Source organism: Cyanistes caeruleus, chromosome 1 (genome assembly GCF_971803275.1).
Source record: "Cyanistes caeruleus chromosome 1, bCyaCae1.hap1.1, whole genome shotgun sequence".
NCBI lineage: Eukaryota > Metazoa > Chordata > Aves > Passeriformes > Paridae > Cyanistes > Cyanistes caeruleus.
The window spans coordinates 143033821-143046772 of NC_141701.1; the positions used below are offsets into that span (position 1 = coordinate 143033821).

Consider the following 12952-nt stretch of genomic DNA (forward strand, 5'->3'; position numbering starts at 1 on the left):
TTTCTCACTGCTGTGGACACATTCCTTTATACTTTATTCTGTCCTGTGCAGTGCCCAGTTCTGTCAGCTCCCTGATTTACTCCAGGGTGCATGGGAGGGACTGGTGAGGACAAGCACCTCACAGCTGGGGGCTCTGTGCACTGAGCCATGTGCTGCTGAAGCTGGTCCTACACTAGGACTTCCCTTTACCCATCCATCCACGACTACTATTTGTGTGATCATGCCAAATACTGTTTCAAGAATATGTTTCCCCATACAGGTCTCAAACTCCTACCATAACACTATGAAATAGGTTAATAAAGCTCTTTCCTCCCTCCTTGTATTTTACATTAACCACCTTGACTGACAGCTGGTACTTAAACCCCCCTGATCTAAGCAGTTGAGTAACTTCACTTAAGTAACCTCCATCTTCCTGTGCTTCCAACTTTCTAATGCTTGTCATTCTCACTTGTCAAATTTTGTCTGAAGTTGATTGTGAACTGCATAATGGTTTATTTTTATGTACTCTAGGAAATGCTCAGTATAGCAGCAGAACTCAGAAAAAGCCTATCTATAGAATACTTACCAGCACAGTATTTAATATCTTAAGCTCTACAGATTACTTTGGTTTCCTATCTATAAACTCCAGAAATACTGGAATACCCACTATGATAGGTAAATTGACTGCAGGTCCTTGCAAAGAACATGCATAGAACACCAATCTCTGATCAGATGATTGTAAAAAACTCTAGGAGTCAAGTGAAACAACATGACTAATTCTTTCTGTTTCATGAATCAAAATTTATTTCTCTGGGACAAATAAAGTATCAAAATGCTTCATTTTGCCTTCTTATAATTTTTTTTTTTTTTTAACATTTGGATTTTTAGACAAGAAATAATACAAGTCAGCTACACCAACATGATTGATACTCTCCTATTCATAATTTTTTATATATATATTCCCCCTCCAAAAAATTAGTATTTTGGCAGCACTTTTTGTAGTCTTTAGGTACTAAATTAACAGCTGAAGAAAATTAATTCCCTCATTTTATTTAACTGAAGAGAAGCAATAAATGTAGAAGTTTCCTGCATCCTTCAGAGACCGAGTTGACTAACCCTGTCTGTAATGGACCATTCCAGTAGTGAAAAATGTAATCTCTAAGCTCATTCAATATTAAGTTTTTCTCCTGTGACCTGTCTACCAGGAATTTTGCTGATAATGCCAATTTATTTCACTTAAGACAATGATTAGTCAACAGTCAGGGAAAATTTTCAATCAGTGCAATGTGGTTTGAATTGAACTTTCTTTGACTTTTGACTCCTGCTGAGAGTTATATAGGGTACAAAAATATTCAGAGTGGTACCATCAATTTAAAAAAAGAAAAATGAGGAACTGTAGATTGTTGTTTATGGATGCAATAGAAAAAAAACACAGACAGGCAAACAGAGTTCAGAACAAGGTTTGAAAGGGACTGTTATAAATGATATGGGAGGAAAAAAAATTTTAAATTTATGAACAAATCCTTAGCAATGGCCTTTATAAAATATTTCTGAGTAGTCAAGTGTGCAGGATAAAGCTGCACAGGTTGATCAAACTAATACAACCAGCAATTGTGAAACGAAAAATCCAAAGGCTTGCTGACCTTGGCAGCATTACAGAAGCAACCTTAACATAAGAATGAATTCTTTGATTATTTCTCCCAATATATTATGTTTTAAACATATTTTTACTTCACCTTTGTAAAAAGCTTTGAAATCTCCAAGTCAAAAGTGCTATGTCCAGTTATAGAATTAAATTTGAAAATATATGTATCTCTTTGTCCCAGCTATCACTTTCCTTGAAGATACATATTTACTGCTGAAAACGCAGTGTAAATCCCCCACTGCCCTTATGCGAGATAGTTAAGCTCTGTTATGCCCTCTGGACATCGGCCAGGGCTCTCTCCACATTATTAGTTTTTTTGAATGTAGGCCACTTTCTTGCTTTTAAAATGAAATTAGAGCAGTCATTTCCTAGGAGGGTGGGGAGAAAGTAGCAGAATACTGAAGGATGAATACTGACACAAGGATGCTGACTCCCTCACTTACAGACTGTGCAAGCCTCCTTAGTCCAAGTTTGCAGAATTAGGGCTTGAAGGGATTTGAATTAATGACAAGAAAAAATAGGAGCTGCTGGCAGAGGGGGTGAAAGGATGCCATGGCATTCACAATGGCAATATCCACAAAAATGGGTTGATCATCACCTGAGGCACTAAGCAAGCCAAAGGCCTCTGGGACAGGAAGTATTTAAGAGCCCCCAAAACCTCTCTTTAATATTTGAATAACAAAAAGGAACCAATATGCAGAAAGATAGGCAGAGAGCACATGGCTCAAGTTTCACAGGTTTGTTTTTTTTTAAGGTAAACATTTATTTAATATCATTGCCATAAAGGACTTCAGGGCTTCATGATGAAAGTCAAACTGTTCTCAAAGCTGACGTATCAGAGCATATTTCAAGCAATGATTCAGCATTTCCACTCTGAGGACATCCATGGTACAAGACAGATGTTATGAAACCACCTCATATACAAGGTGGCATAAACCATCCACGTTCTCCACCTTCACCGGGCGTCATCAAAAATTCCTGGCAAACTCAAGTGAAGACTAGATGCAGTTTACCTAAATCTAACTAATTATAGGAATTATCAATACTTATAATAAGACCCAACAATTTTTAGAGATTTATTTAAAAACCTGAAAGTAATTCATCTATATATGGTCATACCTTTTGTTTTTAGCAGAGGGAATGTTGAGTAGCTAAAATAAATGCTAGCAATTCAATATGGAGAGATACAGTATATGTCTTTATTCTTAACTATTTTTTCCCTGCCACTACTTCTTTTTCATTACTTTCAGCTTCATTGAGGCAGGCCTGATTTTCTTCCTAAACCCAGAGAGCTCCCAGTCTGAGGCAACAGCAACAGGTTTTCTGGAACTCATTCTAAGGTAACAACAGTTAAAAAGTGCTGTTTTGAAACATAACAATCCACGTGTTTTTAACAACTGCTTCCCCATCCCACTGAGTGCCTGAAAACTTACATTCCTTGCAGCACAGATCATCTTAAGGTCAGTCTGCTGCTTACAGCTAATCCAAGCTTTTAGCAAAGGAATTGCCTCTGTCTCCAGCAATCCTAGGCAGGGTGGAACTGGCAGTTTTATGCCTTTCTGTAGCAACAATTTTATCTGAAACATTCACATGCATTATTCCTTCCACAGGAAAGGAGCCTAGGTCTGTAGGAAGCCTAGTGAAGTGCTCCATTTGGGGAGGTGACACCAAGATGCCAACAGCAACAGGTATTTGGCTGATTCAAGGCTAGGTACCAGTAAGCACCAGAATGTTTAATCTTCTAATGATATATAGACAACATTTCTGCCCATTCTTGGAAAGTATATAACAAATGCTTTTTGCTGTCTCCCTGCCATACTCATAATAGCATTTTTAAAGAAAAAGCAACACAGATATGGATGCCATGAGTGAAATCCAGATTGCCCTTTTTGCACCAACAGAATCCACATCAGTAAATGACAAGTAGGATTTAACTCCGTATTTTTGATACTAGCCTAATCAGTAACATGATTGTGGCTTTATAATGTAAAATACCATTCCAATAAAATATTAAGAATGCAAGTCATCAAAATACAAAAATGATTCATTAAAACCACATTAAATAAAAACAATAGCATCTTACACAGCAATTTGTTTACTCTTGTTGAAGATTCCCACACTTTACTGCACTCAGGTGCTCACACTCTGGCACAGGGTACTGTGCAAGTAAAACTTGCTGGAGTCTTCAAAAATGGCCATCTGCTACATGCACCACATTTTGGTACCTCTGTACAGATGCTCTAGGTATGTACCATTGTTTCAATAGTCAGTTCTTTACCCATTAACCTGGCCAGACCATCTGGGCACCTTAATAAATCTATTAATGAATATCAATCCTCTAATCAGCACATTAAATCTCATAGGTACTCACCCTGCAAACTGGGCACTGCCAGTGACTACTGCTGTCTCTAAGCCTGAACTCATCAGACAAACACTTGGAATGATACACACGAAAACACAGGTCACATATCAACACCTCTCCAGGCAAATGGCATTCAAAACAATACCAGTCATGATTTTCTGTTTCCCAGTCCTACAAAAAATACAAAATATTTTGGTATGACATTCTGTCAAAATCTGCAGGAACTAAGAACAAAATTGATATGTCTTGAAATCCAGCAGCAATTAGACATTATAAACATTTTAAAGAAGTGTATAATGTTTAAAAAACAGGGGAAAACCTACGTGCTTAAAGGTCTTCATCAATTTAATACATACTAATTCCAATAGAATATGAATGCCAAGTTTTAATTTTTTCAAGTGTCTGATTAGTTGCAATTTCAAATATGAGCTCTGTCCACAATGAAAAGTGGGTTTGTTTTCTACCTTTGTGTAAAACATTTGTTGACCTCTCTGTATTAGATTGCAAACAAAAGTTTGTGCACCTCAACAGACCATAGCTATTTTCTTGGACTATTTCCCTTAGTTTGATTGTTACATTATATTTTCAACTGTAATTTCTGAAGGGTGGTCCCTTCCAGTCTCTTTGCTCTCTTAAAACTGACAACTTTTCAGCATCAAAAGTGTTGAGTTACAAGAAATAAATGAAATCATGAACCAATTACTGCAAGAAATGTTTCTGCTAAGCAATCCCAATGCAATCCAAAAAATATATAATGTTTCACTTGCCCTGCTCAATAGCACCGGGCTCATTCCTGAAATGTTCTACAGAAGACAAAGGATATGGTTCTGCTGATGCACAGATGTCTTTAATATACTCTTCCTTGAAAATTCACCCCCAACGGCCAAATTCTGACCTTTGAAACGTGCACAAGCTTTGCTGAAATAAATCAGAGCAGCATGCATATAATTTGGAGGCAGAATTTTGCTCTAGGAATCTATAGTTCTAAAACCAAGCAGAATTGCCAGTGGCCACTGTTAAATGTTTATGTTTGTTATCTGAAACGCCATGGTTTTCTCTACACTTAGAAGACAAAATAGCTGTCATATCTCAGATAAAACTCCCAATGCCTTTTCATGTCAAATGTCACTTTTCAGTGGGTTCAGATCTCTGAAAAAAACTGCTCCTATTCTTCAATAAATTATCTTGATAAAAATCTGGTCAAGCTATTTCTAATGTCATGTTGTAAAGGTGGAGTTAGCAATTCCCACCAGCTGCCAGAACTGGCATTTGTCTGATTTTCATTATTCTGTGCCTGGGAACTGCAGTCTTTGTGTGAAAGGTCTCCTCCGGTGGAGCAGTGTAAGAAGTGCCACACTCAAGTGGTGCTTCCAGTTCCTTGTGCTGAAGAAGCTGTGTTGTGTACAGAACTCATCTGACCAGAGCCCCCGTGAACACAAGAGTTTTTGGAACAGCCTCAACCCAGACTGCCTGCACTAAAGTTGATGTACCATGAATGTAGGATTGCAGAGGCAGCAAGTTCAGAGGGGGAAAACCCACCCTATGAAATCTTCACCAGTTATTTTTGAACTCAGACTTTGCCCTCCTTTGTTGTGCAGATTAACAGTGTAACTTGATCTTTTGTCATTTCTTTTCATTTCATTTTATTGGTAAATTCTGTATATCTCAAAATGGCATAACACAACCAAATTTTGGCTATAAAGAACTCAATATTGTTTCACCAAATCTTTCCCCTTCCAAAGTCCGGTGGCTGTGTACTTTGGGAGCCCTTTCTTCAGGATATTTTGTAAACAACTAAAGATACTGCATTGTTGGTGTACTTGATTTGCCTGTAGACTGAGAAAAAAATCAGGATAGTGTTTTGTATTTCATTGATTTTAACTGTATGTATGAAATGAAAAAAAAATTAGGTGGCTGCAAAGGGCCAGTTAAGCAAGAAAAATAATCAGTTTTGCTTAAATGTATATTTAGATAAAAATTAAACTGAAAAGACCCCAAGAGGTCCTGCAATTTCACCACAGAATCAGGATTCCAAGATTCTTAATTTTTATTTGTGCTGGTTACATATTCGTATCTCCCAGATATTCCATTGTTAAGAAATATGCTGGCAAAGAGACATGGAATTTCATAAACATACGGAAATATATTTGCTGGCAAGAAAAATCATACACTCAAGCCAGAAACCATGACGTTAAATAAAACACCAGAAAAAGCTTCCTTCAGTATTCACACTGTAGTTTTGAAAACCTCATTATTTCTAAATACAAGGTTTTCCACAGAAAAAAGTTTTAGTTTAATGCAGTATATTTAGTGCATAAATATACATAAAACATTCATTTGTGCAATATATTTGAGAAGCTAGTAAAAAAAAGACAAAAAAAGGTACATAACCCTTGTGGACTATTGACTTCCATAGCGAGGTCAGAGGCATTAATTTTCCTCCAACAGCAATGAAATGTCGGTTATCGCTTCTCTCGGTTTACCTAAGTGTGAATGGGAGGGGAATGTGCTCCCAGCACTCCGTTTATCCATGTATTTATTTATTTTCATGCAGGAAATGGGATTAGTTTGGCCGTGCCCAGCTCAGGCTGCCGGCGCTCGGGGTCGGGCAGGTCAGGACGCTCCGGCACGGCGGGCGCGGCGGGGCTGCAGTTCCCGCTCGCACCGCCAGGTGTCGCCGGGCGCTCCCGAAAGCGGCGGCCCAAGGGCAGCGCCGGGAGCTGCGACATCGAGCGGGCACCGGCAGCCCCGGAGGCCGCCAGGAACACGGGATGCACACCCAACTCGGGACCCGCAGGGACATGGATGATGGTGGTGGCTAAGAGAGGAGACTAAGCTATCCTAATGGAAGACAGAAACGTAATAGAAAATATGACAGAATTCAAAACCACATAGTGCAAAAATTGTTCACCTTGTTTTTTGCTGCTGTCTGGGAAAAAGGCTGCATACCGTAGGCCTTTCAAAATAAAAACAAAACAAACTTTGTATCTATACTGTAAGCCATCTGATTATCAGGATATACACAAGGCTAGAAAGAATTCATGCACAGTGACCAGGAAATCAATCTGTTAGTTCTAACTTCTGGTTGCATACATTTCCTCCTCCATTCCTGGAATGCTACCTGGCACTTTCTCCACATTTTATTTCTTTAAAATATCCCATGTATTTAAATGATTAAAAGAACCCAACACCCATCATTCCTATCCATATACACACCCACCACCAGGCCAATTTAAAAATCATCAAGAATATGAATGATTGTTAATTAATGCACTCTCTTTGACCCATAAACCTTCTCTGGGCATCTAAAAAAGAACCTTCTAACATACATAATTTACTGCATAGAGAGCGGCCCCACCAAAAGCAAAGCAACACCTCTCCTGCATATTATGAAAGGTTAGGCTATCACTTTATGAATAAAACTCACAGTCCTTATTTGTGTATAAAAGGTGGCACATTTTCCCCGGGCCATGCAGAGCGAAGGAAGGATCTCCGCCACAGGGACTCAGTTTCCTGGCGCAGGGCAGGGAGGGTCTCCTGGGTCACTGTGCTGGCAAAGGGAATCCTCTGCCCAAGTTCAGCGCTTCAGCGGCACCAGTGACTGGCCCCGAGAGGCAGCGGGTTTGGCAGCAAAGCTGCGGAACTCAGATCCAACAGGAGGCCTTCCCCCTTCGTTCTGCCCAGCTGCCCGCTGCATTCGTGGATCTATGCATCAGCAGGGCAGCAAATGAGTTCGGGGGACTGTGTGTAATAGCCAAAGAGCCACGCTCTGTTAGGCAGAGCGGGACCTTGCAATCATACGGGCCACATGTGGTCACTTGTTCTTTATACCCAAATCCGTCAAACATTACATCATAAAGGTCACTTTGCACTGACATAAATAGCTGAGATTTCTCAGCGACGTGAGTGAAGTACTGCAACAATTTCAAAAGTACATCTTAATTTATGACCGGCACGTAAGCTTACTTTTCTTTGTCATTTGTCTTAAGTAGGCTGTCTTAAAGCAAATACATACATTTATTCTGGAAGTACAGAAAAATAACATGGGATAGAAAATGTCAGGCTATCCAGAACATTTGACAATTTAAATACAGATAAACCCAACAGAAAGGAATGAATCACCATGTCGTAGCCTTTACTGTAAAATAAAATACATAGTTGTTGTCAAGGAAAGAATAATTTTAGTGCACAAAGAAAATGTCCATTATAATGCAAATGTACATGGAAAAGAAATGCTTACTCATTAGTAATGGAGATTTACTTAGCTGTAATTGAAATAGGGAATCTGTATGTTGGAGAATGTGAAATCCTGCTGTACAATTAGCATACCATTAAGTAGGAGATGTGAAGCACATACTGACAGTAAAATTAACAATAACTTAGAGGTCACAATTGTAACTATTAGGTCACTTCCATAGCACAGCAAGCCCGTAATTATTGTAAAAAAAAAAGATGTTAAAACAAGTAATAAATTTTCATTTTCATACAAATTATATGTAGGCATAACACATGAAAACAGTATAACCTCCTTTCTTAGACTTTGTCTAAAAGGACCACTTTGCCTCTTTATAATGCACATTCCATTAACATAGCTCATTTCTTACCTGTTAATCTGTTTTCTCCAAGTCCCTTAATGGTAGCCCAGATACTCGGTATTAAGTCACTCTACTATCAGGTGGAGAGAGGAAAAGGGGAGGGGGGAAAAAAGCAAAACTCTATTCATGAGACTCCCCCTTATGGGGATTTGCTGGTTTCACACTGTTGAACTAGATTTCCCAAACAATCCAAATTATGGATATCCTTTGGACCCAAACAGTAAGCTAAAAAAAAAAAAGGGTCACATAGATGGGACAGACAGTTATAAGTCAGTTACCCTTGGGCACAATCATGTTTATTTACGAATAGTATACATACAGTTCTGTTGTCCTAAATTCCATATGAAGCAAATGAAGGAAATCATTCATGGTTCTCAACATTTCCTGTGTGGCACTTGTCCCATAGCACTCTTTGCACTTTTTTTCCCCCCAGGTGTTCTGTTGTAAGTGCTTCCCCTGTGTTTCTTTTACGGTGTGCTGCTGTGGTGTTCCTCTCCCTCTCCCTTACACTCATGCACACACACAGTTCCTTCCAGATGACCAGATTTGCATTCAGACCCTCCTGTGCACAAACTCACTGTCAGCCCTGCATGGTGTCTATGCTTTAACAGTCCCTACAGCTCCAGCTGCCCAGTGGATAAGAAACTTAGAGCAGTTTTTCACTAGTCTAAAGGAAGAGTATTAGCAAGTACACAGCAGATTTCACCCACCGTGTATCGAAACACTTTTGGCCTGTCACGATGGTAGAATCTAGAATGGTAGTAAGGTCCATGCCAGCAGAAAGAAGTAATTTAAAAAATATAAATTATTTTAAAATAGTAGTATTTGCATGTTACATTTATTTCAAGACATTTACAAATTACCAGCCCAAGACTTTAGTGTAATCTTTCCATGATTATTTCATAACCCTTTAAAGAATGTCAATAAATGAGTTTCTACTATTTCTCAGATTCCCATTTCTTTAACATGCAATGAGATAGGCCATGGCCAATTTAAAGATATAGTTCTGAAGCAAATGTTCTGGATTCTGATATTTTAGGATTTGGGAACAGCCATAAGGAACACTTTAATCTCTTCTCACCTCTATCAGCTTTAACATCCGAGTTCTTTACATTTTCCCCCCTTCAACTAAGAGAGAAGCTTTTAAAATCTTGGGTTCTGATGTCAAGGTTTCCTTGCTGGCCTTCAGTAACTCTTCACTGGAACCCAACAGAGTTGACTACCAGTCCATATCAAGTAGAAAGATACACTGAAATAAATGCCTCTCAAGAATGATGCACATTTTTTTCACATCTTTGATTTTGCTTGGGTTTGGCAACATGCATCCATCATCATCATCTGCTATTGGGAAGTAATTGCTATCTTCTCTACTTAATCTGTCATATTTCAAACTTTCTGCTGTAAATTAAAAGCTGTTATTATGTAAGAAGGGGTGGTACTGCATTCTAACATGGATATATCTACCATTTCATTACTCTTCTCTGGTATCCGGGTCCACTCCTTAAGAGGACTCGGAGTATGCTGCAGGAACCTATGCCCCCACTCACATTAAACAAAGCAGAATCTATTTCTGTCTAAACACATTTTCCATTCTTAATAAATCAGTTCCTTTCTGTCTTTTTTCAGGCAGCATCTGCTCCATCAAAGCTTTCTCAATTAGACATGAGCTTTACTAAAGGTAATTGCTAAAACCTTGCAGTACATCTTTATGAGTCACGACTATCAGGAACCGCGGTGGGAGTGCACTACCTATGAGACTTCTGTCCTCTGGTGCAAAACCTGAAGAAACGCTTCTTACTTCTACATTTGCTGCAAATAGCTACTGCCAACTTCATTTGTCTGTTTTGTACTTCTCTCAAAGTGTCAATACTGGAATCTTTGCCCCACACTAAAGGCAACCTGAAACAGGCTTGGACAGGAGCAGTTGCTAACAGCCCTGATGAGCTGCAGAAATGCTAAACCAGCTCATGTTTGAAATGCCTCCCTTTGTCCATCTATCCACTGTTTTTGCAATTCTGTTCAACTTCCAAGTAACTTCTCTGTAGTAAGAGGAGTTTTACAAAGTGTGGCTGATTATCTGTAGAGCTGCACAGACGTGCACACTGGCCTCTATTTTAAACAGGCTCTATCTCACTGGGTATAGTAGCCAGTAAGAAATCTCCAGCTTATCAGGGGTCTCTGGCAGATGTACCAGTTTCCACTCAGACACCAGCATGCACCAAATAATACCTGGGTTGAACAAACATTATGTGTCATGGAATGTCATTCCCAGTATTTTTTCAAATGCAGTGGGGATACTGTGTTTGTTTCTCACTAGAGGCCTTAGCTTGCTGTGAGGGCAGTCCTCCTACTGCCCTGTGGCTCAGCCTTCTCTTCGTGCCACATCCCTGGCTCCATCATTCCTTAGCAAGCATGAATCTTCCTGTAAACATCCTTTCAGTAGCCTACAGGATTTGCTTTTATCTTTTCATCAGAACAATGATGAAAAGGTTAGGCTTCAAACTGAGGAAGGTGTGATTAATTCCTTGATGGCTCAGAGGACTTACTCCATCTTTGCAGCAGGTAAATGGTGAGTTAGCTGTTTAATAAAGTATTTCCCTTTCATCATTGCTGTAAAGGATCCATATTTGATCAGGACGATTGCTTTACAATGATAAAAGTTTCTTAGATCATCACATGTTTTACATTTAATGCTAGAGCAATGCTTTGGGGTAAATTCAGCACCAAAATAAGCTTATTTTCTCCCCTGCAGTTTTCCTCTAGCCATGTGTTTACTAGATATATTTCTTCCTGTTTTGCATCTGTGTTTTTCCTACTGCTTTTGCTCATCCAAAGTGCTCAGCAAATAAACAAGCATCCATCTCTCTTTCAAAGCCAAAAAGACTTCAGCAGCTAGAATCCCTTTGTAAAAATTGTTTCACTTTATCTTTTCCTTCTTTTTCTAGAAAACTACCACAGCAGGTAGCTACAATGTGTGCTTTTACAGACAGGATAATCTATCCATTCAGATCAGTTGCCTTTATAGATTCTTTCCTTCACTGACCTGAGTTTTATCTTTAAAATGGATTCCCGTAAATTGACTCTGCAGGATACTTTGTAGGTATTCATTATTCATATTTTATCACAAAGAAATCCAAAGTAATTGTGAATTTGTATGTCCTCACAAGTACTGAGCTTTATTTCAAGTATATTTATTTATTTATTTATTTATTTATTTGTTAATTATGGCCAAGGTTTTACCATCTCAGCAATTAATTGGAATTTCTTGTTTTACAGAATTTTTAAATTATCTTGTTTTAGAAACCTGTTCTATTCTAAAAAGAACCAACACAAAACCATCAGTCAGGGGAGAGACCAAAATCTCCTTCTCCATAGTGTATGTATTTATGGGCTTGTAACAATCCATTTCCATTTTATTCACTAGTAACTGCTTCCTCTTCTGATGCACTGATGCAGGAAGACTCAGGCTCTGCAGAGAATTCCACATCCTCTCAGAACACTTTTGGCTTTCTTTCACTGAATTTAATCTGCAAGCCTAAGTTAGTCTAATTCATTTATTGACAGTTTGTCCTAGAAGTCTTCAGTTTCTGGGCAGAAATCACCCAAGCCCTCTCTGGATTCCTGCCAGGACAGGAAGATTTTTATTCACCTTCCCACCTGGCAGTCATGTTCTGGGCAATTTGGGGTGATAGGCCCCAAACCAGAGAGCCAGGCTCTAGCTCCCAATGCTAAACCAGTGAGCTTTTTTCTGGAAGTACAGTAGCATGTCAGCAGCCAAACTGACTGCTTAAACCCCTGTCAGACTTATCTGCTCAGCCTATGAGCTGTGCTCCTGAAGTAATGAATAAATCTCAATTTCCTTCCCAAGATCATGTTTGAGTAGTAGCAGTGTACATTACTTGAGATGAGACAATACAAGTATTCTCCTCCAGGATATTGGAAATAGAAAATAATTTCAAGTGAAAATGTTTTTTTCTTTCTACACATTCCAAGCAAGTTCAAGGTTAACAGAAACTTTCAACTTATCTCCTCAGAAACTGGATTGACTCTGCTGTTAATGTCACAATTTTTGACTGAGGTTGAGTCAAGAAGAGGTGTGTAGGCTATTTGCATTAGGGAGATAAATCAGTGATGGAGTGAAATGTTTATCAGTGTTTATTATGCCTTTTATGTCCACATTATGGTTTTGTTCCCCTAGAAGGAAGGTGAATCCAGATCAGAAATAAACCATCTCTTTGCTTGTACTTCCAAGTCTCTTTTCAAGAACTGTGCACAAAAGTGGTCTTCTTCCCTTTTCTTGCTCAAAATACGTTTACATTGCTTCTCTGGTCTTATTTTGTAGTGTTTCTTTAGGTTGATGTTTTAGCACAC

The 12952-nt window shown here is 38.8% G+C and overlaps 1 protein-coding gene across 17 annotated transcripts in view; it reads right to left on the reverse strand.

The window, feature by feature from the left end:
• The window catches only part of ZMYND11 (zinc finger MYND-type containing 11), a 105445-nt gene that overhangs the window by 22552 nt on the left and 69941 nt on the right, over window positions 1–12952 (reverse strand). For 7 of the 17 annotated variants that reach the window (XM_023921896.2, XM_086864839.1, XM_086864811.1 and 4 more), the window contains exons 4-5: window positions 6898–6942; window positions 3996–4157 (exon numbers count right to left, since the gene is read on the reverse strand). The exons of 3 other annotated variants lie outside the window; for them this stretch is intronic. In XM_023921896.2, the coding sequence (XP_023777664.1) occupies window positions 3996–4157; window positions 6898–6942 (207 nt within the window). The remainder of the gene's footprint in view (window positions 1–3995; window positions 4158–6897; window positions 6943–12952) is intronic. 7 more of the 17 variants (XM_023921898.2, XM_086864853.1, XM_086864873.1 and 4 more) reach the window with 1 other exon arrangement.